The sequence below is a fragment of the Rhinatrema bivittatum genome, chromosome 2 (genome assembly GCF_901001135.1).
Source record: "Rhinatrema bivittatum chromosome 2, aRhiBiv1.1, whole genome shotgun sequence".
In the NCBI taxonomy this organism is placed as follows: domain Eukaryota; kingdom Metazoa; phylum Chordata; class Amphibia; order Gymnophiona; family Rhinatrematidae; genus Rhinatrema; species Rhinatrema bivittatum.
In genome coordinates, this window is record NC_042616.1 from 31,700,222 (window position 1) to 31,725,176 (window position 24,955).

At 50.6% G+C, this 24,955-nt stretch overlaps 1 protein-coding gene across 1 annotated transcript in view; it reads left to right on the forward strand.

The window, feature by feature from the left end:
• Window position 1: 1 nt before the first annotated feature.
• LOC115083752 (zinc finger protein 84-like) overlaps window positions 2–24,955 on the forward strand; it is a 33,212-nt gene continuing 8,258 nt past the window's right edge. Inside the window, exons 1-4 of the mRNA XM_029587751.1 lie at window positions 2–119; window positions 229–432; window positions 805–931; window positions 11,965–12,078. Coding sequence (XP_029443611.1) covers window positions 409–432; window positions 805–931; window positions 11,965–12,078 — 265 coding nt within the window. The 5' untranslated portion in view covers window positions 2–119; window positions 229–408. The remainder of the gene's footprint in view (window positions 120–228; window positions 433–804; window positions 932–11,964; window positions 12,079–24,955) is intronic.

Sequence of the window (24,955 nt, forward strand, 5' to 3'; positions counted from 1 at the left end):
TAACGCCCCTCCCAGGCACTGCTGAAGCAATCGGGACAAAAGAGCCCTTCCTACAGATGAAGCGCTAACTGCAAAGCTCCGCCCCGTCTGTGCCCTTAGTATAAACTTCTGCCTTCCATGTATGTGATGTCATCGGCCTGTGCCCACAGTGTACACACATTTTTTTTTCTCCAGTCTTATCTCTGATGTTATCATTCAAAGGCTTTTATTTCATCTTTTCGTCTGTAGGTTAACAGCTGGAAAGCAGAACCCTCCATCCCCAAATGTCAACTTCTGCCCTTCTCTCCTCCTGCGCCTGTGGCAGCCCCCGAGCTGCACTGCAAGAGGCAAACACTCAGCTCTTCCCCAGCCCGAGAAAGAGCCCCCAATTCATTTCTAATCCCGAAAGCAGCAAAAGTAGAGAAGAAAATGCATGCAGGAACTTCTGCTCAGGTAGGAAATTGCCCACAACTTCCTGCCCTCTCTATACAAACATTGCTGCAGCTTTGTAACCTGGGACACTGGCAAAGTCAGTCCTGACTTTAATAGGACCCCGAACAGACCTGGGGTGCAGGAAATACATTTTGGGGCCCTCCTGAGTTTAAAGAAAGAGACCAGGAGTCCCACAAAGTTAGATTTTGTATCCTGGTTCTCCGTGTAACTGGTTTCAGTTGATAAAACCTTGTTCTGGGACTGTGTGTTATGTGCCTGAATTATATATACCTGGAAAACTTATCTCCCTGTTCTGGTGAGCCCCAGTGCTGGGAAGTCTCCTGATGGACATGATGCAGAAGCTGCTGAACGTGTTTCTGGTTTGTGTTTCAGGTCCCAGTAACCTTTGAAGATGTTGCTGTATATTTTTCACGGCAGGAATGGGAGAATTTAGAAGAGCGGCAGAAAGAGCTTTACAAGGATGTGATGAAGGACAATTATCAGACCCTAAGCTCCCTGAGTAAGGAGATATTTTTTTTATTTTTAAAGAAAAAGAGGGCGTTTGAAAAGATAGTAAAGTGCAGCTTATTATTTGATTATAAATTGAGTGAAATCACAGTGATTACTTTCCAGTTATAAAAGTGGTCTTTTCATGAGAAAAAATGAGAGGACGGGGGCCAGAAAGAAGGTGATAAAACAGGGAACAATAGAGTGACAGGGGAATGGTGAAAGGGACTGAGGAATATAAAGAGAAGAGAAAAGAATATAAGGTAGGAGGATGCGTGACGAATGCTGGAGGAGGGAGATAGGACTGAGAAATATGGAAGGAGGAGATAACAGCAGAAAGCTATGGAAGAGTGAATGATAGGGACAAGGGGAGGTAGAAGGGACTGAGATGGCAGAGGAGAGAAGAACTTGAGGGAGCAGGAGATATTTAGGAGGGTGACAGGGCTGGAGAAGTAAATGAAAGATGTGGAGGAAGAAGAGAAAATCATAAGACAGTAGGAGATGAGTAGGAAGGTGAATGATGGGAAAGAGGAGGTAGAAGAGACCGAGATATGGAGAGAGGAGAGGAACACTGAGCAGGAGATGTGTAGGAGGCTGAGTGGGATGGAGGAGGGAATGAATGATGAAAGGCTGGAGTGAAATTTTTTTTTAGAAAACTTAACATAAGAAGAACATAAGAGCATGCCATATTGGGTCAGACCAAGGGTCCATCAAGCCCAGCATCCTGTTTCCAACAGTGGCCAATCCAGGCCATAAGAACCTGGCAAGTACCAAAAACTAAGTTTATTCCATGCTACTGTTGCTAGTAATAGCAGTGGCTATTCTCTAAGTCAACTTAATTAATAGCAGGTAATGGACTTCTCCTCCAAGAACTTATCCTTTTTTAAACACAGCTACACTAACTGCACTAACCACATCCTCTGGCAACAAATTCCAGAGCTTTATTGTGCGTTGAGTGAAAAAGAACTTTCTCCGATTAGTTTTAAATGTGCCCCATGCTAACTTCATGGAGTGCCCCCTATTATCCGAAAGAGTAAATAACTGATTCACATTAACCTGTTCTAGACCTCTCATGATTTTAAACACCTTTATCATATCCCTCCTCAGCCGTCTCTTTTACAAGCTGAACAGTCCTAACCTCTTTAGTCTTTCCTCATAGGGGAGCTGTTCCATTCCCCTTATCATTTAGGTCGCCCTTCTCTGTATCTTCTCCAGTGTATCTATATCTTTTTTGAGATGTGGCGACCAGAATTGTACACAGTATTCTAGGTGCGGTCTCACCATGGAGCGATACAGAGGCATTATGACATTTTCCGTTTTATTCATCATTCCCTTTCTAATAATTCCCAACATTCTGTTTGCTTTTTTGACTGCCGCAGCACACTGAACCGAAGATTTCAATGTGTTATCCACTATGACGCCTAGATCTTTTTCTTGGGTGGTAGCTCCTAATATGGAACCTAACATTGTGTAACTATAGCAGGGGTTATTTTTCCCTATATGCATCACCTTGCACTTATCCACATTAAATTTCATCTGCCATTTGGATGCCCAATCTTCCAGTCTCAGAAGGTCTTCCTGCAATTTATCACAATCTGCTTGTGATTTAACTACTTTGAATAATTTTGTATCATCTGCAGATTTGATTACCTCACTTGTTGTATTTCTTTCCAGATCATTTATAAATATATTGAAAAGTACAGGTCCCAATACAGATCCCTGAGGCACTCCACTGCCCACTCCCTTCCACTGAGAAAATTGTTCATTTAATCCTACTCTCTGTTTCCTGTCTTTTAGCCAGTTTGTAATCCACGAAAGACATCGCCACCTATCCCATGACTTTTTACTTTTCCTAGAAGCCTCTCATGAGGAAATTTATCAAATGCCTTCTGAAAAGCCAAATATACTACATCTACCGGTTCACCTTTATCTACATATTTATTAACTCCTTCAAAAAAAGTGAAGCAGATTTGTGAGGCAAGACTTGTCTTGGGTAAAGCCATGTTGACGTTGTTCCATTAAACCATGTCTTTCTATATGTTCTGTGATTTTGATATTTCGAACACTTTCCTCTATTTTTCTTGGCACTGAAGTCAGGCTAACTGGTCTGTAGTTTCCAGGATCGCTCCTGGAGCCCTTTTTAAATATTGGGGTTACATTAGCCACCCTCCAGTCTTGAGGTACAATGGATGATTTTAATGATAGGTTACAAATTTTTACTAATAGGTCTGAAATTTCATTTTTTAGTTCCTTCAGAACTCTGGGGTGTATACCATCCAGTCCAGGTGATTTACTACTCTTCAGTTTGTCAATCAGGCCTACCACATCTTCTAGGTTCACCGAGATTTGGTTCAGTCCATCTGAATCATTACTCATGAAAACCTTCTCTGATATGGGTATCTCACCAACATCCTCTTCAGTAAACACAGAAACAAAAAAATCATTTAATCTTTCCACGATGGCCTTATCTTCTCAAAGTGCCTCTTTAATCCCTCGATCATCTAACAGTCCAACTCACTCCCTCACAGACTTTCTGCTTCGGATATATTTTAAAAAGTTTTTACTGTGAGTTTTTGCCTCTACGGCCAACTTCTTTTCAAAGTCTCTCTTAGCCTGTCTTATCAATGTCTTACATTTCCTAGCGTGTAGCAGATGGACTCAGGACCAATGGGTATAGCGTACTCCTGATAGCAGATGGAGACGGATCAGATTTCAATCTGACGTCAGCCCCTAGTACATATACCCCTGCAGGAAGTGCAGCTCTTCAGTATTTTCCGTCTCCATAGCAGTTAGGGACTATCTGCATGCTCTCGCAGCGTAAGAACCAATTCAAGAAGAAAACCCAAATTTGAAGACAAAACCTACCTCTGAAGACAAGCCTCGCTCTCCTGCGCTGATACCCTCGGGTCCCTCCCCCAGTGGAGATTTCCGTGATTTCCGTGGTCCCTCGGAGGTGAGCCTCGGTCTGGCGGCCGAATCGCGGCAAGGAACTAGCCCCCGATCCCGGGTGCGGCTGAGAGGCAGCAGGTGTACCCTCGAGCACGGCAGTGAAGGTATTTGCCCTCTCCCCTCGCAGCCGGAGACCGCCCGGAACAAAACCGGGAAGCGCTGAAGACAAGGTAAGGTAGAAATCTTCAGCGTTGACTCCGGTCTCCGAGGTTCGAGGAGTCGAACAGGTTGCCGGCCGGGACCAGTGCCGCTGGGTTGATCCGCCCTAGCAGGGCCAGGCCCCGGTTAGATCCAAGGGTCTACCCACGTGGAGACCCTCCGAGGTGGTCACCATATTGCCCGTGTGGTCGCCGTCGCCATCTTGGCCCTATTCGCCGCTCCGCTTGTAGACTTGGGCCGGGCACACAAGTTTACTTAGGCGCACAAATTACATGTGCGCATAACGTTACACGCACATATTCACGTATATCTTGTGCACATGTATATCTTGTGCGCACGGCAAGGGCCGTGCGCACAAGATATACGCGTGCCGCGCACCTACCGGGCTAAGCGCATAACCACAACTTGGACTCACAACTGCGCGCACAACGCACATCTAGACGCATAAGGGTTTACACGCTGACAACCATGGCACCACCAGAAACGCAGATAACGGCTCAAGGTCTCTGCCCAGCATGCCATATCAGAGCCGCACAAAGCGAGGAGGCCAACGCCCTGTGCGCTCAGTGCGAGGAGGCCCTGGGAGATCCAGCCCAGGGCCAAGTAATAGCTCCTCAGTGGGTACCCCGGACCTTGCAAATCCCAGCGGGACCCCCAGGGACCCAACGCCCCTTAGCTTGGATCCAGCGTCTATCTCATGGGTGGAGTTCTTCAAAGGGCTACACACCTTTGTTCACATGCAAACGGAACCTCTGGCTGACCAGCCACATCCTCCGCCAGAGGACCTTTATGCCCCAGGCCCCTCGAGGGCTAGACAAAGGTTTCCACCGCCCAGGAGCCCCATCTATGGGGACTTGGACTACTCTGAAGAGGAAGCAGAGCCCCTAGAAGAAGGGGAACTCCCCCCGGGGACAGAGCCTCACTGAACCATGAGACACTTTTTCACCAAGGACGAGCTCTCTGACCTGGTCACCCACAGCCTGAGAGAGCTCGCTATTCTGGGCCCAGATGCTTCGGGGGGCCCAAGCCAAATCCCCTATTGGAGGGCCTCCGCCAGACCTCCCACCATTTCCCACTGTTACAAGCCGTCCAGCAGTTAATTGACCTGGAATGGAGCGCTCCAGAGTCCACATTCAAAGGGGGAAGAGCTATGGCAGCCATGTACCCCCTGAACCCGGCGGCCAAAGATCTTCTCACATGTCCAAGAGTGGATGCCATGGTCTGCGCGGTCTCGAAGCGCACTACTATCCCAGTGGAGGGAGGAGTGGCGCTCAAAGATGCACATGACCAACGTCTGGAATCCATCCTTAAACAGTCCTTTGACATAGCCGCTATGTCCCTACAAATAGCGGCCTGCTGCACCGTAGTGACATGTGCCTGCTTATCTCAGACCAGGAGCAACACCCCTGGAGAAGTCATGGAACCAGCAGTGTTATTCCTTGCGGACGCTGCTTCCGATCTGGTGCGCACGGCGGCCAAAGGAGTGTCATCTGCGGTGACGGCCAGGAGGCAACTCTGGCTCCGAAGCTGGTCGGCCAACGCATCTTCCAAAACTCGCCTCACAAGGATGCCCTGTAAAGGATCCCTCCTGTTCGGCAGCGAGCTAGAGAAACTGGCCGACAAATGGGGCGAGTCCCCACTGCCGCGCTTACAGGAGGAAGGACGAAGAGGAACCAGCGACCCTTCCCCCGGCCCTCCAGGGGCAGAAGATCACAGCGCTTCAATCCATACAGAAACAACTATCAAGCGCCCCGCCCTACGGGCAGGAACCAGTCCTTTCGGACCAAGCACAACAAGAGGGGAGCCAGCTCGGGTACAGGCCCCAGCCGTACCCCACAATGAGATTCAGCCGACCCGTCCAAGGGAAGAAGCCATAGGGGGCAGACTAGCCCTATTCTACCACAGATGGGTCGAGATAACTTTGGACAAGTGGGTCCTAGCCATCATTCGAGAGGGGTACTATCTGGATTTTCTATGAACCCCTCCGGACAAGTTCGTAGAATCCCCCTGCCACGACCTCGCCAAGAGGGTGGCAGTGGAAGCTACACTAACCAGACTACTGGCCCTCGAGGCCATAACCCCAGTGCCTCCACAACAAATAAATACTGGGCATTATTCCATTTATTTTATCGTCCCCAAGAAAGAGGGGAAGTTCAGGCCCATCCTGGACCTCAAGTCGGTCAACCGCCACCTGAGGATTCCCCGCTTCCGCATGGAAACCCTACACTCCGTAATAAGGGCAATACAACCGGGAGAGTTTCTCACATCCCTGGATATTTCGGAGGCCTACCTAACACATCTCAATTCATCAGGAACACCAGTGCTATCTACGCTTCAAAATCCTGGACCGTCACTACCAGTTCCGGGCACTACCCTTCGGGTTAGCCACGGCACCCCGGACGTTCACCAAGATCATAGTGGTGGTGGTGGCGACACTGAGGAAGGAAGGAATCCTCGTACATCCTTACCTAGACGATTGGCTGATCAGGGTGAAATCTCCAGAGGAAAGCCGCCAAGCAACCAACAGAGTCAAAACTCTACTGGAGAGCCTAGGATGGGTGGTCAACACAAACAAAGGTTGTCTACAGCCCTCACAGTCTCTAGAGTACCTAGGAGTCCGATTCAACACCAAAGAAGACAAGGTCAGCCTGACTCCTACAAGGAGATCAAAACTGTGGAACCGGTTACAAAGCCTGTTCAGCAAACCTCGCCCCACAGCATGGGATTACCTACAAGTTCTTGGTCTGATGGCATCCACAGTGGAAGTAGTACTATGGGCGCGAGCTCACATGAGACCCCTTCAGCGCTCACTTCTATCACGATGGAATCCCTTTTTCTCAGAACTACGCCAAAACATGGCAGAAACTCCTCTGGTGGAACCCTGTAAGGCTTGCAGGGTATGGTCAGATTATTTAGACCCCCTGTCACTGTGCAGTCTGTGCACTGGGTGGAGAAGGGGCCTCAGACAAGAGGACCAAACCTAAAATGTCTGCATGCAGGTCAGGCTCGGTGGCTGGGTCTAACGGAAGAAGCCCAACCCCCACTGCACACTCTGTGTAAAAGATCTCCCAGGATGACCCTCCCCTGCTGTCCCCCACCACACAGACTTCGAAACCAGAGGAATCGAGAGACACGGACACTGATTCTAGCAGTGACAAGATGGGAGCGGGGGGGATTTTCACCGGAATTTGTGCTGGCGACGGTCCCGTGCACGTTTACCAAGGTGATGGTCGTGGTGGCGGCGACCCTCCGGAAGGAAGGGATAATGGTCCATCCTTACCTCAACGATTGGCTGATTCGAGCCAAGTCGGAAGAGGAAGGCGAGCAGAAGGTTCTTCATGTGATCCATTGTCTCCAGTCCCTAGGCTGGGTAATCAACAAAGCGAAAAGTCATCTGTGTTGCGTCCGTCGGTCTCAGACAGCTACGACCTTTGTGCCTCACCTTTCTCTCTGCTCTTTCCGCTAGCCTTGGGAAGATAGCTGCTGCCGCGTCTGCATGCCCCTCTCTCTGGCGTCCCCGGAATGGCAATGGCAAAGCCTCACGCCATGTTTCAGAGCAATACCAGTTGCCCCTGCCTTTGTCGCAGCGAATCAGGTCCAGCCTGCAATGGTGGCTGTTGGAAGACAACTTACAGAAGGGGATGCCCCGCAAAGTCCCGGATTGGGTGATCATGACAACAGATGCGAGCCTTCAAGGCTGGGGAGCAGTGTGCTTCAGTCATGGGGCGCAGGGAACCTGGTTCTTACCCGAACGGTCATGGTGTTATCAATCGCCTAGAGACAAGGGCAGTCCACAAAGTGTTGTTGGCATTCCAGCCCCTGGTGCAGGGGAGAATGGTTCGAGTCTTCTCGGACATCGCCATGGTGGCATATCTCAATCGCCAGGGAGGAACCAGGAGTCTGGCCGTGGAACAGGAAGCACACCTCCTCTTCACTTGGCCAAGCTTTATCTGGAAGGCATCGCAGCCTTTCACGTGGCAGGGGTGGACAACGTGCAGGCGGACTTCCTCAGTCATCAACAGCTGGATCCCAGGGAGTGGGAACTATCCCTGGAGGGTTGGAATCACATTTGTGCCCGATGGGGAGTTCCCCAATTGGACCTTGTGGCGACCCATGTCAACGCCAAGACAGACTGATTCTTCAGCCAAAAGAAGGAAATTGGGGCAGTAGGAGTAGACGCTCTAGTCTGCAAGTGGCCAACTGGAATCCTCCTGTATGCCTTTCCTCCATGGCCCCTGATCGGGCGTGTTCTCTGGAGCATAGAGGACCATCCCAGTTCGGTAATTCTGGTGGCACCGGAGTGGCTGCGACGGCCGTGGTTTGCGGACCTGGTATGGTTGGCGACAGACGGCCCACTACGCCTAGCTCATCTGCCGAACCTCTTGCGATAAGAGCCCATTTTTTCGGATCGGGAGGATCACTTCTCTCGCGCAGCCTGGTGTTTGAGAGGTGGTGGTTACGGATGAAAGGTTATTCAGAACAGGTGATTTCCACCCTGCTTCAGTCCAGATGGCCCTCGACGTCTATGGCATACGCTCGAGTGTGGAAGGTGTTTGAAGTCTGGTGTGACCAGCAGTGTGTAGTGCCATTGTCTGTGACCATTCCTCAGGTCTTGGGGTTTTTGCAGTAGGGATTATCTAAAGGTTTGGCTTATAGTTCCCTGCGTGTTCAGGTTTCGGCCCTGGGATGTCTCCTAGGGCGGGTAGGTGGCAGGCTTCTAGCCAGCCACTTGGACATTGTCCGTTTCCTGAAAGGGGTGAAGCTCCTTTGTCCTCCTCTTTGTAAATTATGCCTGGAGGGTAATCTCAATCTGGTGTTGAGAGCGCTTCGAGTTCCCCCTTTTGAGCCTCTGGGACATGCTTCCTTAAAGGACTTCACCTTGAAGACGGTGTTCTTGGTGGCCATCTGATCCACGAGGTGTATTTCAGAATTGCAGGCTCTTTCCTGTAGGGATCCTTTCCTTCGCATCTCGGCTGATAGGGTGACCCTGCGCACGGTTCCTTCCTTTTTGCCGAAAGTGGTGTCTGTCTTTCATGTTAATCAGTCCATGGAGTTACCCGGATTCCATGATTGGGCTTGTGACCCCGCTACGGGAAGAGATCTTCATCTGTTAGATGTCCACCGGGTTCTCCTTCGGTATTTGAAGGTCACTAACTCTTTTTGAAAATCGGATCACCTTTCTGTGCTCTTTAGAGGTCCGAAGAAGGGTGAAAAGGCATCCTTGGCTCACTGGCTGAAGGAAACAATTTGCTTGGCCTACATTGGGAAGGGTCGCCCCGTCCTGACTGGTTTGAAAGCTCACTCGACGAGAGCGCAAGCGGCTTCTTGGGCGGAGTGTCAGTTGTTGTCACCTGAGGAGATTTGTAGAGCCGCAGTCTGGTCTTCCCTGCATACCTTCACAAGGCATTATCGTCTGGATGTCAGGGATCTGGACCAAGCGCTTTTTGGAGAGAGCGTCTTGCGAGCGGGTCCCGCCCAGTGTAATGTGGCTTTGGTACATCCCACTGATCTGGACTGATCTGGGTATGTACAGGAAAGGAAAATTGGTTCTTACCTGCTAATTTTCGTTCCTGTAATACCACAGATCAGTCCAGGATCCCGCCCGTGTGCTACTGCTGAAAGACTGATTTACCTAACGGTTAGCTGCTGTACATAGGGAATCTATCAGAATGATTCTGTAATATTTTGCTTTTTGTTACGAACCATGGTTCAAACCTGATTTTCAGGTATTGAGGTCATTTGTTTCGGCCCCTTGAGGGAGTTTTTTCCGGTTCGCCCTTGTTTCGGGAATTAGATGATTTTTTGTCAATTATACTTTGCTTGGGTATCAATAAATACCTTAGAGCTGCAGGTGGCACACTTGGGATACCAGTGCCTCAAAGCTTTGTTCTCTGCTTTCATCTGGGAGTGCATAACCCACTGGTCTGGGCTGATCTTGGTATAACAGGAATGAAAATTAGCAGGTAAGAACCAATTTTCCTTTTACCACCACCGCCCCCTCCCCTCCCCCCTTCCACTCTCCTTTCTGTTTTGAGTGCCTTTGTGTGATTAAAAAAATAAATAAAAATGGAGATCCATCACTTGTGTAGTTGTTCCTGTTCAATTGCTGAGGCCCATGGCAGGCTGAAGGCTTGGTTTTGGTATGAGAGATGTTAAAGTGTTAAACACGGAGTCGGAGTAAGTCACAGGAACGTGCATTTCTGCAAGGGGGAGTGCTTGGGACAGGCTCGGGTGAGAGGTTTTCAGCTGGTACTGAACAGAGAGCATTCGGGGAGCGACAAAAATGGTAGGGGGTCTCCATCAAATGGCTTATGGGGAGAGGTTGAAGGATCTAAACATGTCTATCTTGGAAGAGAGAAGGTATATAGATATGGTGCAGGCTTATAGATACCTTTCAGGTATCTATAAGCCTGCACCATATCTCCCCTGAAGGGGAGATATGGTGCAGGCTTATAGATACCTGAAAGGTTTTAATGATACACAAACTTCAAACGTTATCCATCAAAAAAAAAATCAGTAGAACTAGGGGTCATGAAATGAAACTCCAAGGGGGACAATTCAGAACCAAATCAGGAAATAATTCTTCAAGGAGAGGGTAATGGATGCCTGGAATGCCCTTCTGGTGGATGTGGTGAAGAAGAAAACAGTCAAATAATTCAAAGGGGTATAGGATAAATAAACACTGTGGATCCCTAAAAGCTAGAGGGTGGAAATGAAGAAAAGTGTGCTTGGGGGTAACTTGCTGGTGGGGTGGTTACTACCCTTAACCAATAAGCCTTGATGCTTTTGATGCACCTCCAACATTGCTGTCCACTTCCACAGCAGGGTGAAGAGGGGAATTGGATTCAGACAGCAACCAATGAGGGTCCCGACTTTTATGGTCTGGGAACTGATAAGCATGGGGGTGACCTGCATGGAGCAGCGATTACTACCCTTGACCAATAAGCCTTGATGCTTTTGATGCAAGTGCAACATCGCTCTATGCTTTGACTGGGTAGGGGGAGGTTGGCAGGAAAGAGGAATGGGATTCAGAGATAACCAACATGATCCCTTGACTTTTACAGTCTGGGGTAGTGATGCACAGACATAAGGGGAAAAAAAACACAGGACTGCTTCTATGAACAAGTCCATAAGCAAAGCACGTCAAGCAGCACTGTCTGAATTTTCAAGAAGGCTTCTCGCCCAGTAAAAATGTTAAGTCAATTTTTTTATGGTTTGCCGTAAGGCTTGGAGATAACTGCAAGGAGCGGAAGTTGCTACTCTTAAGAGAAACATGGGGGTAACCTGCATGGTGTGGCAGATTCTACCGTAAGACGCTTGCTAGGCAGACTGGGTGGTCCTTTTCAGCCATCATTACTATGTTACTATATATAAAACAGCAGTAAACATTAGCAGTTTACTTTATAACATCTCTTCCCTCTGGATTGCGACCACCCTGCGGAATCACATACACGTCTGCTACACTCTTCTGGCCAGTGTTTACTCGACATCCCTCCCCCAGGTCAGCGCGCCTATCCGTGGCCAGAGAATGCTCTTTTTCCACCCGTGGGCCCACATTATGGTACTCCCTACCAAATCATATCTGCCTGACCCAGGTCAGTAAGGGATTTTTTTTTTAAAAACTTCTGAAAATGCACCTGTTCGGCAAAGCTTTTGCTGATACCCATTCATATTGTGTCCCATGGGTCTCCTTAGCCTCGAGTGACTTATCAATAATTGCAGCATGTCGACTCCCTTTCATTGTTACTGGTTAAGTTCTTCACGATTGCTTCCTCTTGTTTTTTCTCCTGTAGCAATGATGATGATGTTTTTGAACTGTTTTGTTATTTTATTTTGAAACTGTGAATGTTTTATTGTACCCCGTCCCAAACATTTTGGAAGGGCAGGTAATAGATACTATTACATATATAAATAAATAATGCCGTGTTGTTATCCCAGGCTCTCCGACCGTCACCCCTGAGATTATCTCCCACATTGAACGAGGGGAAGAGCCGTACATCAGGGATGAGCCGGGATCAGAGGAAGGAGGAACTGGGAAAAGCAGCTGCTCAGGTGAGAGCAGGAATAAGAGGGAGCGGGGTCAAACCGCTGAGCTGGAGAGTGGAAGTGCAGAGACCCCTTCACAAGCTCCTCTGGGGATCTCTTTAATTGGGTAGATGGGCAGACTAGATGAGCCATATGGTCTTTTTTTGCCATCCTGTTTCTATGTTTTTTTAAATGGTTTCTAGTACAGGCACCCGGCACACAGTTTAGCCATTTTTCATAAGCAGTCACTCAAAGCCCTAAGGGCCAGATCCCCTGGTCTCCCCAAATTCTGCAGCCATGGGAAGGGCAGAAAAATCCAGGCCTTCCTGCAGAATCCCTTTCCTGAACATACCCAGATCAGTCCAGGCAAGTGGGTATTATTCATCCCTACCAGCAGATGGAGGTAGAGAACAAACCTTTGGGCACTGCCACATGTACGAGAGTGCCACCTGCAGTCCCTCCATATTTCTCTACCTCCAGCAGATGGGAGAGGTGCTAACCCTGCAGTCCTGACTGATTGGATATTTTGAGGAAGTTTGTTCCCCGAGGTGCCAGTCGAGGGTGGCCCCAGTCGGGGAGAAAGGGCCACCCTCGACTGGGAGCTGGGTGAACGGGGGGTTGGATACCCCTGCCCAGTTTCCGCCCCGCATCCCCGGGATCCCTGACAGCCAGTGGTCTGGTCCCCTCAGTGGAACCCGAAGCCCCTCTGCTGGCCCAGGAGTACCCTTGGTTTTTTTGCTTTGGGGGACTTTTCTGTTGCGTGTGGGCCTTTAAGAAAAAAAAAAAAAAGTGCCTGCTTTGCCAGCTGCGGCAGCTCGAACGTGGTGTCTGGGCTGCCTGTCTAGGCAGTCGGCCCGGCGGGATCGGGTCTGGATGTGCTAAGGCAGAACAGGGGAGCCGACAGTCGAGGGTGGCCCCGGTCGGGGAGAAGTACCTCCAGTACCCTTTTGCTGCACTGCTTTCTGTGCGCGCCGGTGGGAATTTCTGGAGGCAGTGCGCCCTCTTCAGTTTCGGCAGCTGCTGCGCGGTGCGCCCCTCCTCCTCTTGGGCCCGGCCGCGTTTCCATACGGTTTTCGAGGGCTTTGCCTTTTATTTGCTTTTTTGTTTTGGCGGCTTTAGCCTGATGTCGGATAAGCAGCTAGGGGAGGCCTGCGGGGTTCAGTCGGCCTCCCTTAATGACCTCCTCCTCTGTGCAGAGTGTGCAGGGGGGGGGGCGTCAGCAAAGAGGACAGAGCCGCGGAGAAACACGCGGACCGCGGCAGCAGCGCTTGGTGCACAGGAGGGAGTGGCTATGGCTGCGGAAGCGGAGCCGGATAGGGGGTTTTCTCCCCGGGGCTCCAGGGGATCCCCGCCACTTCTATGTTTAAACGGTTTTTATTGAATTTTCAACATGAAACAATACAATCACCAGAGAAGAGTGAGTCCTGCTCTCCTCCGGACATAACACCATACATGGCTGGTAAACCCGTCAGCTTCCCTCCCTCCCTCCCTCCCTCCCTCCCTCCCCCCGCCCCAAAGTAACCATGATTGCACCAATATACAGTAGAGTCACTCCTTGAGAAAGATCAAAGCAAGGGGAACACACATGAATTTGCTCTTAATCATTGAGCACATAACTTCGGGCACGATGCGGGAGAGATTGAATGTATGGTTGCCAATGAACTAGAAATCGTCGTCGTTGCGTGGGGGAAGTCCGGGCCGCCAGATGTTCCATGGTCATCATAAAATGGAGGCCATTCCTCCAGGCCCAAAAGGACGGGCTATCCGTGGAACGCCAACCAGCTAGAAGTATCTTCTTACCTACAAGGCAAGCCTTCAGTAATAACATTCTTGAGCCAGGATCTCGAACACGAACCGGGGACACACAGCCAAAAAGCATCCAGTGGGGCGTCACCGGAAAGGCCACATCTAGCAGGTCCGCCAGATAGTCCCCCACCCGTCTCCAAAACCTCTGCACTGGGGGACAGGACCAAAAAGCATGGGACAGAGTGCTCACGGCCACTCCACATCTCTGGCAGCCTCTGGTAATATCAGCGCCAAAATGACAAGCCACATTGGGTGCCAGATAAGCCCTACTAAAAAACTTAAACTGCATCTCTCTATAATAAGAATTGTTCGAGATCCTTGCTGCCCGGCGAAATCCAGCCCGCAGTATACATTTATTCACAATAAAGACCCCATCATGGTTCCACCGGGAGACCAAGACATCTAGGTGATCCTCCTCCCGTAGTCTACGGATCTCCCGATAATACAGGGATAAAGATGGGACCCTGGACTTCCCAAAGTGAAACACCCCATCTAAAGCATGGACCACAGTGGGCGCCTTGTAGGCTTCCGGGATCGCTCGAAGATAGTGTCGAATCTGGAGGTAGGAAAAAACCTGCGTGGCTCTTAACCCATATAATTCTCCCAGTTCCTCAAGGGACATGAACACTCCCTCCGTATTCAGCAAGTGGCCCAGGCGAGTGATCCCCTTGGATTCCCAGAGCAAGAAGCTAGCAGACTGGTAGCCCGGGGTAAAGTCCACATTCCCTCGCACTGGCAAAAGGCTGGCGCATTGGGCTGGCTGTCGCAACAACTTGAGCAGTCTCCGCCATCCCTGGCGGAAGGGGCGTAACAAGCTAGTGGTACGCAACACAGAAGGGAGCTTACTAGAGGGGACTTGAAGCATGCACGCAGGGTCATAAGGCGCCATCAATGACCTGTCAACCGACAATGGGGAAAAATCCGAAGCGCCTAGCAACCAATCTCTGATGGTCCGGAACAGACTGGCCAAGTTATAATCTAACAAATTGGGGACTCCCAATCCACCCCGCCCCCACCGCGACTGCAACCATTTCAGGGGAACCCGCGATTTTCCACCGCGCCAAAGAAAGCGCCGCAAACCACCTTCCAACCGCCAAGCGTCAGTCGAGCGTAACAAAATCGGTAAAGTCTGAAACAAGTAAAGCCATTGAGGTAAAACGACCATTTTGAATAAATTGACCCGCCCACTCAACGAAAGGGGCAAATTCATCCACCGAGCCAAACAATCTTGGGTATATTTAAGCCTATCTGGGATATTTGTCCGGTACAAGAGGGCCGGGTCTGCCAGGAGACGAATCCCCAAGTAGGGCAGGGAATCTTCCACCCAATGCAAGGCGAAAGTATCCGGCCAGGCCGCTCGCAAGTCCGGCGGATAAAGCATTGCCGAGGACTTAGCTTCATTCAACTTCAATCCCGAGAACACCCCAAACTCCCACACCAGGCGCAGCAAAGGGGGTAGGGAGGCCTGCGGGTCAGTCACCAGCACCAAGAGGTCATCCGCAAAGGCGACAACCTTAAAGATACACTCCCCCAACCGAACGCCCCGTATCTCACGGCTATCTTCCATCGCCAACAACAGCGGTTCTAACTGTAAGATGAAGAGCAGAGGCGATAAGGGGCACCCCTGTCTAGTGCCTCGGGTTATCTCAAAGGGCTCGGATCGCGCCCCATTGGCCAAGATCACCGCACGAGGATCAGAGTACAATAAGCGCACCGCCTGCAAAAATAAACCGGTAAATCCCATATCTTCCAACAAGGAGAACATATATCGCCACTCCACGCGGTCGAAAGCCTTTTCCGCGTCGAAACTGATTACCAGATGAGGTTGCTCCAGGGCCCGGCAAATAGTCATCGCCGTCAAGACGCGGCGTACGTTAGCCAATGCATAGCGCCCCCGCACAAACCCCACCTGATGATCCCCCACCAACGTGGGAAGTAGAGGCGCCAGACGCTCCGCCATCACCTTCGCTAAAATCTTATGATCCACATCCAATAACGATATCGGGCGATAGGAGCCCGGCTCCAATAAATCCCGCCCCCCCTTGGGAATGAGAGTAATCAATGCAATGTTATCTCGCGAGGGGAAGGAACCAAGCGCGATCAGCGTTGTATATGCCGCGGTTAAAGAAGGCACTAGCTTATCCGCCAACAACTGATAAAATTCCGATGTAAACCCATCGGGGCCAGGGGCCTTCAAAGGTTTAAGCTGACGAATAACTCGACTCACCTCCGGCTCCGACAAGGGTCTATTCAACTGGTCAAGCTGGTCGCTCGTCAAAGTAGAAAGAGCAACCCTGGCGCGAAAGTGCTCACCATGGTCTCCTGGTCCCGCGGAAGACGTATATAGGGTCGCATAATAATCCCGGAAGCCCCGTAAAATCGAGGGAGTGTCACGAACCACCTGCTTAGAGGGAAGTCGTAGCGCCGGGATTGTCCTACAAGCGCGGGTAGACCGAAGCAAATTAGCCATCATGCGTCCCACCTTGTTACTATACTGATAGAGCTGAAATTTATAATAGAGAAGGCTCTTTTTCCCCCGCTGATGCAACAAAGAATTTAGCTCCATTTGGGCAGACCTATACAACGTTCTAGCAGCCGCCGACGGGCAACTCACCAAGTGGCGCCTAGCCTTACTCAACTGAGCATTTAAAAACAGAATGCGTTTGTCAAGCATCCTACGATGGTGAGAAACATACGAAATAATGTCCCCGCGTAAGACCGCTTTAGCCGCATCCCAGTACAACACAGGTTGTGAAGCATGCTCCTGATTCAAAGACGCATAAGTCTCCCACTTCCCTCTCAAGTAGTCCCGAAATTTCACATCGTTTGCCAAAAAATACGGATAACGCCATTGTCGAGTAAAGGGTTGCGGGGGCGCAAACCAAACGTCGAGCCACACCGGAGCATGATCGGAGATCACAATGTTCCCAATGGCGGCAGCCTGAACCAGGGACATCCCACTCTGACTAACTAAGAAATAATCCAATCGGGAAAGGGTATCATGCGCGCGAGAGAGGTGTGTAAAGTCCTTCTCTAAGGGGTGGAGCGTGCGCCAAGCGTCTATCAAGTGCAGAGAGTCCTCCAGCATCTGAGGACCCCGCCCCTCCCTCGCCCTACCCCCACCCAACCGAGAGGTATCCAGGTCTACATCACGGATCGTATTGAAATCCCCGCCCAACAATAGAAAATCATTCAAGTTAGGAAGCAGGAGAGTGTACAGTTGCCTGAAAAAACTAGGATTGTAAACATTAGGAGCATACACATTACACAGTATAACCTTGCGATGGTAAAGTTCCGCTTCCAAAATTAGAAAGCGACCATGTGGATCAGCAATTTCTCGCTTAACCTTGATGGGTAAATTCTTGTGAAGCAGTATTGCGACCCCTGCTGATTTGGTAGTGCCAGAGGCGAAGTGTACCTCCCCCACCCAATCACGCTTTAATTTGACATGTTCTTCCTTAGTGAGGTGTGTCTCTTGTAAGTAAACAATTTGGGCCGATTGACGTTTTAAAAGGGTAAGTATCTTGGAGCGTTTAATAGGTGTTTGTATCCCGCATACATTCCATGAGGTAAGTCTAGTGGGATTACTCAGAGCATACTAGTAAGAAAAACCTGATACCGGGCGAGTTCACATTCCCCCAGAGGGCGCTCTCCCAGCTAAAGCCCCCCCCAGTGAAACTTTCCCCCATGGTCATACAGACAGAAAAGAGAAAGATCAAGGAGTAACAACGCAATTCATGTCTCAAATCCCCATTCCCCCCCTACCGCCCCCCACCAACCCCCCCACCCGCCCCCTTCCCCTCCCCCCCTTTTCCCAGTCAAACTGACTACCCTCCAAACCCCTTCTTCTACCTATACCACCCAGTCCTTCCCACTGAAGGATAAGGGTCCGGACACGAAGTGTCCCCACCTAAACCTCTATGAAAACCATTCAGAAAGTGCGCTAAAGCAATCAACCAGTGTGGGATATATCTACCCACTTCTGTAACAATAAACCTAACCTCCCCCATCCTTCTCCCCCTCCATATACACACACTCAGCACACGTGGCAGTACCCGTCCAAGTCCGAATTGACCCAGCAAGCACTGGATCCGTTCTCCCTGGCTAAGCGCCCAGGCCAAGTCCTAGAAAGACAGTGCAAACAAGGGAGTTAACACTGCTGCCCTTTGGGCAAGTCCCAAGTGCCAACCAAAAAGTCCATTTGAAAGCATCATCCAAAAAAAACCAGGATACTCATCCAAGGTGCGTGAAAGGCCAGAAAAGTAAAGGTGAAGTAAACATCAAACGAAACACACAACCGGCAAACCCACAAAAGGCCTGGCGTAAAAAAAAACCGCCAGCCGAAAACTGCCAGGCAAACGCGCCAGGAAGAACTCTGGAAAAAAAACATGTGCAGGACGGCTGAAGAGCTGGAGAACAGTATGGGTGGCCAACAAAGAAGCAGCCTTCAAGGGACCCAAAAAGTGAACCAAGGACCTTAACGAAAGAATCCAAAGAAGGCAAGGTCCATATCCACAGTAAGCAATACAGCTGCACTCGTGAGAGCTGTGTAGAACGGGAGAAGAGAGAAAAAAAAAACCAGGAACTCCAACTTGAGTTATCCCCACCAAAAATGGTGACCGCAATTAGTGGCAAAACACAGACCAAACTCCTGGGGAAAATACCAGCACAGTCAGGGCGGCAGGGTGTTGACAAAGGCCTGCGCTAGTTCCACAGAATCAAAAACATGTGCTCGTTCTGCGTGCCAAATACGAAGCCGCGCCGGGAAGAGCAAGGCAAATTTCACCCCCTTATTATGAAGCGTGGAGCAGATAGGAGAGAAGCCCTTACGTGCCTCCGAGACCGAAGTAGAAAAGTCTTGGAATATGCGAACAGCATGGGTCTGGTAGCTTAGGTCACGTTTCGCCCGGGACGCTCGCCATATCTCACTTTTGTGTGCTGAATTCAATATTTTCGCTATTACAAGCCTCGGGCGAGTTAGAGGCGTGCGTTTCGCGCCCAGCCGATGTGCCCGCTCCACGACCAGTTTACCTTGCAGGTGGGGCAGAGAGAGAGCTTCTGGCAGCCAGGTCTCCAAAAGGCCACACAGGGTCCGCTCCTCAATGTCCTCCGGGAAGCCCAAGAAGCGTAAATTGTCGCGCCTCGCACGATTTTCAAGGTCCTCAACTTTAATTTGCAGGGCCTTCAAATCACTGGCCTGCGCCGCCATCTTGCGGGACATTTCACCCCCAGCGTCTTCTAACCCTGAGATCCTGCTCTCTGCCACATCCAGCCGCGGCGGCAGCGCGGCCAGCGAGTCACGCACCTCACCCAGCTGTGCCGTGAGCACCGACCACTTTTCTTCCAGGGCCTCTCTCATCGCTGCTTTAATGTCCGCAATAGTCAATGAGGCCGCGGGGGGGGAGGGGGAGTCCCGATCCGCCGCCTCCGCCATCTTGTCGTCTCGGCCCTTCGGTTTTCCGCGGTCTTTTTTCGCCGGCTTTGCAGTCACCGACGGCGCCAGACGAGCCCGGGTCCTGGCCACGGACATAGGCGTGTTTCCCAGCCCCAAAAAAAACCGAGCGGGGCTGCTCCGAACGCGCGATTTATGCCGCGATTTGCGAGGTCAAGCGGGAGCTGAGGAGATCCACGTCCTCCCCGCTACCACATCACGTGACCCTCCTCTCCCCGCCACTTCTTTCCCCCATGGTTCAGCCGCGGGAGGAGGGACCCAGATGACTCGGGTCCTAGCAACCCCAAGAGACCTTCGGGAGCCCCGGAAGGGTTTTCTCCCGAGTTTGTGCTTTTATTGCACGAGGCCTTCCTGGCTAGGCAGCCAGGCAGGCAAGTGCGGTGTTAAGGAAAGCCTGGCAGACTCGGCTAAACGGATGAAGGTTCCTCCTCAGGGATCCGCGAGATCACAGAGCCTGCCCCGCGAAAGTCGCCCGGCGCGCTTGGAGTCTGATTCGGAAGATTCGGATGAATCTCAGAAGGACGAAGACAATTCCTCGGGGGACCGATCGGGATGAGGACCCAGCAGGGGGTCCCCCCCAGGACCCAGGAAACTCTAGGACGGACCAGGGGATCTCTGCGGGTCCGGAGGCTGAGGGCAATGATCCTCGAGTGATCCGTCTCTTTAAGAGAGAGGAGCTTCGCCCACTTATCCCCCAGGTATTGGAGGAATTGGGGATCAAGCTCATTCTGGAGGATTCGATGCCGAAGGGGTTAATCTGGTGCTGGATGACCTAAGAAGGCTTCCCAGCACCTTCCCAATTCGAAAGAAGATCCAGAAACTGATTAACCGGGAGTGGGACTCCCTGGATTCGGGGCTGCGAGTAGGCAGAGCCATGTCAAGTTATTAAAGCACACATATATCCACAATTGCTTTTCGAGAAGAATACTGAAGAGCAGAGCTTCCTGCACGGGTATATAGGCTGACGTCAGCTTTGAAATCTGACTCTGTCTCCCATCTGCTAACAGGAGCACACTATACCGATTGGACCTGAGTCCACTTGTCTACACTAAGGAAAATGAAATTATCAGATAAGTAATTTCTCCACTAATACTGACATTTTAACCAGAGCAAAGTAAATCTGACTACTAATTCCAAGACTCAAACTGATCTTTTGCACAAGGCTCCTGAGAGCAAAGGAAATTCTTACTCACTCACATCTAGATAAGAGCCTTGCCTATGTCACTGGGTAGAAATTAGTAAACTATACAAGATATTCAAACACTTACAGACCCACTGTAGGTAAAGGGAGTGATTATGGTGGAGTGCCTCAGGGATTAGTCCTTGGGTCAGTTCTGTTCCTGTATTACAGAGGTAAGAAGGAAAGGTTTGATTGCTTTGCAAATGATGCTAAGGGCTGCAGTGATGTGGTATACCCCTGCGAGAGAAGACTGAATGAGAAGGGGGTCTAAGAAAACTTGAGGAGTGGTTAAATAAATTTCATTGTGAAAAAAGTGCAGAGTCATGCATTTTGTCAACAGATCTGAGAGAGTGGTACACGAGGTGTGTGGAGGGGAGAGGAGGGTGAGATACTAATGTGTGGCAACCAAGAGCGAGACCTTGGGGTGATCAGATGTGATGATTCCTTGAGAAAGCAATGTTGAGATTCAGAGGGATGCTAGGGTGCATAATCTAAAAAGGAAGTTATAATGTCTCTGTAGAGGTCACCTGGAATACTGTGGCTGATTCTGGAAGGTACATCTCTGAAAGGATATGGTCAGAGTACAGAGGCCTCGTACTGCGATGTCTTGTTCCAGAATTTCCTTTCCACAGAAAAATGTTTGCTTCTCTGCATGATGTATACCTTTGAGATATTTTGAATGTGTAAAGGCCCAATAGCTGGTCTTTTATCTGCAAGATCTCTTCCCTCAACAATCACCAAGACAGTCTTGTAGAATAATTTTGGTTTTGTTTTATTTTATTTTATTTATTATAGGATTTAGTTTACACCTTCTCATTGGTAGCTCAAGATGAGTAACATTCAGGTTCAATAAGTATTTCCCTGTCCCCAGGCCTTATTTAGCAAGCATTTTTTCCCATAGACACAGAATTGGAGAAAACCTTCAGTAAATCAAGCTGCTAAGTTTGTATCTGAGGCAATGGAGGGAGAAGTGACTTGTCCATGGTCACAAGGAGCAGCAGCTGATTTGAACCCTGACTTCCCTGGTCCTCTGCTCTAACCACTAGGCCACTCAACTCTACTCCACTTGGCTGTCTTTATTATTGAGAACATATCTCTTCAGACGGCGGGGGAAGTCCGTGAAAGCCTGCGCGGTCGGCGCTAAAGCCCGTCGGGGTAAGGCCTTTACTTTCTCTCTTACCCCCCGCGGGCCCTACCGCCGACCACGAGGACCGTTCCTTACCTCGCCGATCACCAGGGCCCTCCTCCGAAGCGGCATCCGAAGCGTCCCATCCTGTGCGAGCCACCAGCTGACGTCATCCAGGGGCGTCCCCGCAGAGTTTAAAACCCTGCTCCTCCCGGCGGCTTCTTCTCTTCAGACGGCGGGGGAAGTCCGTGAAAGCCTGCGCGGTCGGCGCTAAAGCCCGTCGGGGTAAGGCCTTTACTTTCTCTCTTACCCCCCGCGGGCCCTACCGCCGACCACGAGGACCGTTCCTTACCTCGCCGATCACCAGGGCCCTCCTCCGAAGCGGCATCCGAAGCGTCCCATCCTGTGCGAGCCACCAGCTGACGTCATCCAGGGGCGTCCCCGCAGAGTTTAAAACCCTGCTCCTCCCGGCGGCTTCTTCTCTTCAGACGGCGGGGGAAGTCCGTGAAAGCCTGCGCGGTCGGCGCTAAAGCCCGTCGGGGTAAGGCCTTTACTTTCTCTCTTACCTCCCGCGGGCCCTACCGCCGACCACGAGGACCGTTCCTTACCTCGCCGATCACCAGGGCCCTCCTCCGAAGCGGCATCCGAAGCGTCCCATCCTGTGCGAGCCACCAGCTGACGTCATCCAGGGGCGTCCCCGCCGAGTTTAAAACCCTGCTCCTCCCGGCGGCTTCTTCTCTTCAGACGGCGGGGGAAGTCCGTGAAAGCCTGCGCGGTCGGCGCTAAAGCCCGTCGGGGTAAGGCCTTTACTTTCTCTCTTACCCCCCGCGGGCCCTACCGCCGACCACGAGGACCGTTCCTTACCTCGCCGATCACCAGGGCCCTCCTCCGAAGCGGCATCCGAAGCGTCCCATCCTGTGCGAGCCACCAGCTGACGTCATCCAGGGGCGTCCCCGCAGAGTTTAAAACCCTGCTCCTCCCGGCGGCTTCTTCTCTTCAGAGGAAGTCCGTGAAAGCCTGCGCGGTCGGCGCTAAAGCCCGTCTTGGTAAGGCCTTTACTTTCTCTCTTACCCCCCGCGGGCCCTACCGCCGACCACGAGGACCGTTCCTTACCTCGCCGATCACCAGGGCCCTCCTCCGAAGCGGCATCCGAAGCGTCCCATCCTGTGCGAGCCACCAGCTGACGTCATCCAGGGGCGTCCCCGCAGAGTTTAAAACCCTGCTCCTCCCGGCGGCTTCTTCTCTTCAGACGGCGGGGGAAGTCCGTGAAAGCCTGCGCGGTCGGCGCTAAAGCCCGTCGGGGTAAGGCCTTTACTTTCTCTCTTACCCCCCGCGGGCCCTACCGCCGACCACGAGGACCGTTCCTTACCTCGCCGATCACCAGGGCCCTCCTCCGAAGCGGCATCCGAAGCGTCCCATCCTGTGCGAGCCACCAGCTGACGTCATCCAGGGGCGTCCCCGCAGAGTTTAAAACCCTGCTCATCCCGGCGTCGCGCGTCTAAGGAGCGTGTCAAAGGGGCCTGCCCCTTTGAGCGCCCCTTCGAGCAGCCCCGTTCAACAGGCCGAAAGGACTTCGCCTGTGTGACTGTCATAACCAGTCGTATCTAAAGAGGTCGGAGTAAGTCTCAAACTATTTGTCTGATAAGTAACGGAATCAATACCAAAGTTTTCCCCGCATGACCCAGCGGGTCCAGCCCAAGCACAGAAAAGCTTAACAGTACGGACGTTTAACAACATCTAACAGTAAGCCTAGCAAAGTATGTAAAACCTGTCAGTGAGCCACTGGTAATCTGAACTCCTAAACGACAATAATTCAATGTGCCTCATGAGTCTGTTGCTTAATATTTGAAGTCTCTCTAGCACTCAGTACCATTTTTTCTCTCTTTCCCAACACGTTAGTTGGATTAATGCGTTTTCTGTGCCTTATCAGGATTTACTCAGGAACAAACCACTCTCATGCCTTTTTGCTAGATTGTAATGCATATGTACGTTAGCAATATCAAGTTTTCACATTCTTTGCTCATCCAGATACCCGAAAACGAGATATATTCTGTCATCACTGTATAACGGATGTACAACATGCTTTATTTATCAGTCTGCCTGGAACTATACTAGAATGGTGTTTTGCCTGTAAAGTGCATGATACTAGCTCTCGGTAGTTTCTGCCTTACAACTGTCTCATCCAACTCTAGTTTTTCAATACACCACAGATCAACAATGCCCCCTTTAATTGGAAACTTTTCCCTAGCCTGCCACCTGCAACACATCCCATTTTATCCATTTACTTTCTCTCATCAGGCCACACACCGCAAGACCACGCTCAGCAAAAGAAGGCTTATCCCAATACACACCCTCACACGCACTCAAGCCATCAGTCTATCACTCATTTCCATTATCCTATTTAACGCACAATCACTCCAAAAGAAAACCCATCTCTTACACGATATTCTTACAGACTCTAAACCAGAAATATGTGCTGTCACAGAAACATGGTTCAAACAACATGACACTCCCCTCATCAACCAGCTACCTTTAGAAATCTACGATGTTTTCTCTATCCCTCGGAAAAAGAAAAGAGGTGGCGGCATACTCTTGGCTGTAAAAAAGGAATTTCAACTACTATCCCAGAAATGTGATATTCCAAACCAGTACGAAATTGGCTTTTTCAAATCGAAGTCACTCCAACTGTGTCTCATTTATACACCCCCAGGTCTCCTGGAGAAAGATTCATCCCCTCTTATCGAATTTATTGCAAACTCACTATCCCCTGACATACCCACAATTCTCCTAGGAGACTTCAACTTACACGTGGATACCTCCCCGCAATCCCCAGCATGTGAAGCATTCCTCTCCTCCCTTGAAGCAATGGGCTTCCAACAAATAGTGAACTCTCCCACACACAAAGCTGGCCACACACTTGATCTTATCTTTGTCAATTCCCCCATCAACATAAGCAATCCCCCTTCATGCACTACAGTACCCTGGTCTGACCACTACCTTATTCAGACTAAACTCTCACTCCCGCAAATCTCCCCCACCACGCCCCATCAGCCCATTTCATTTAACTTCCGCAAACCATGCCCTATAGATACCATCTCACAAGCATGCGCTGATATAGACAGTCACATTGACGTCTCATCCCCAGACAATGCCATCTCTACCTGGCTCAACCTCACCCTCAGCATTGCTGACAAACACTGCCCCCTCACAATAAAAACTATCAACCCAAACCGTAGAAACAGAAAACCCTGGTATACGCCTGAACTTAGGAATCTTAAAACCCAACTCAGAACAGCTGAGAGGTCATGGCGCAAATACCAATCCCCCGCAACTAAAACAT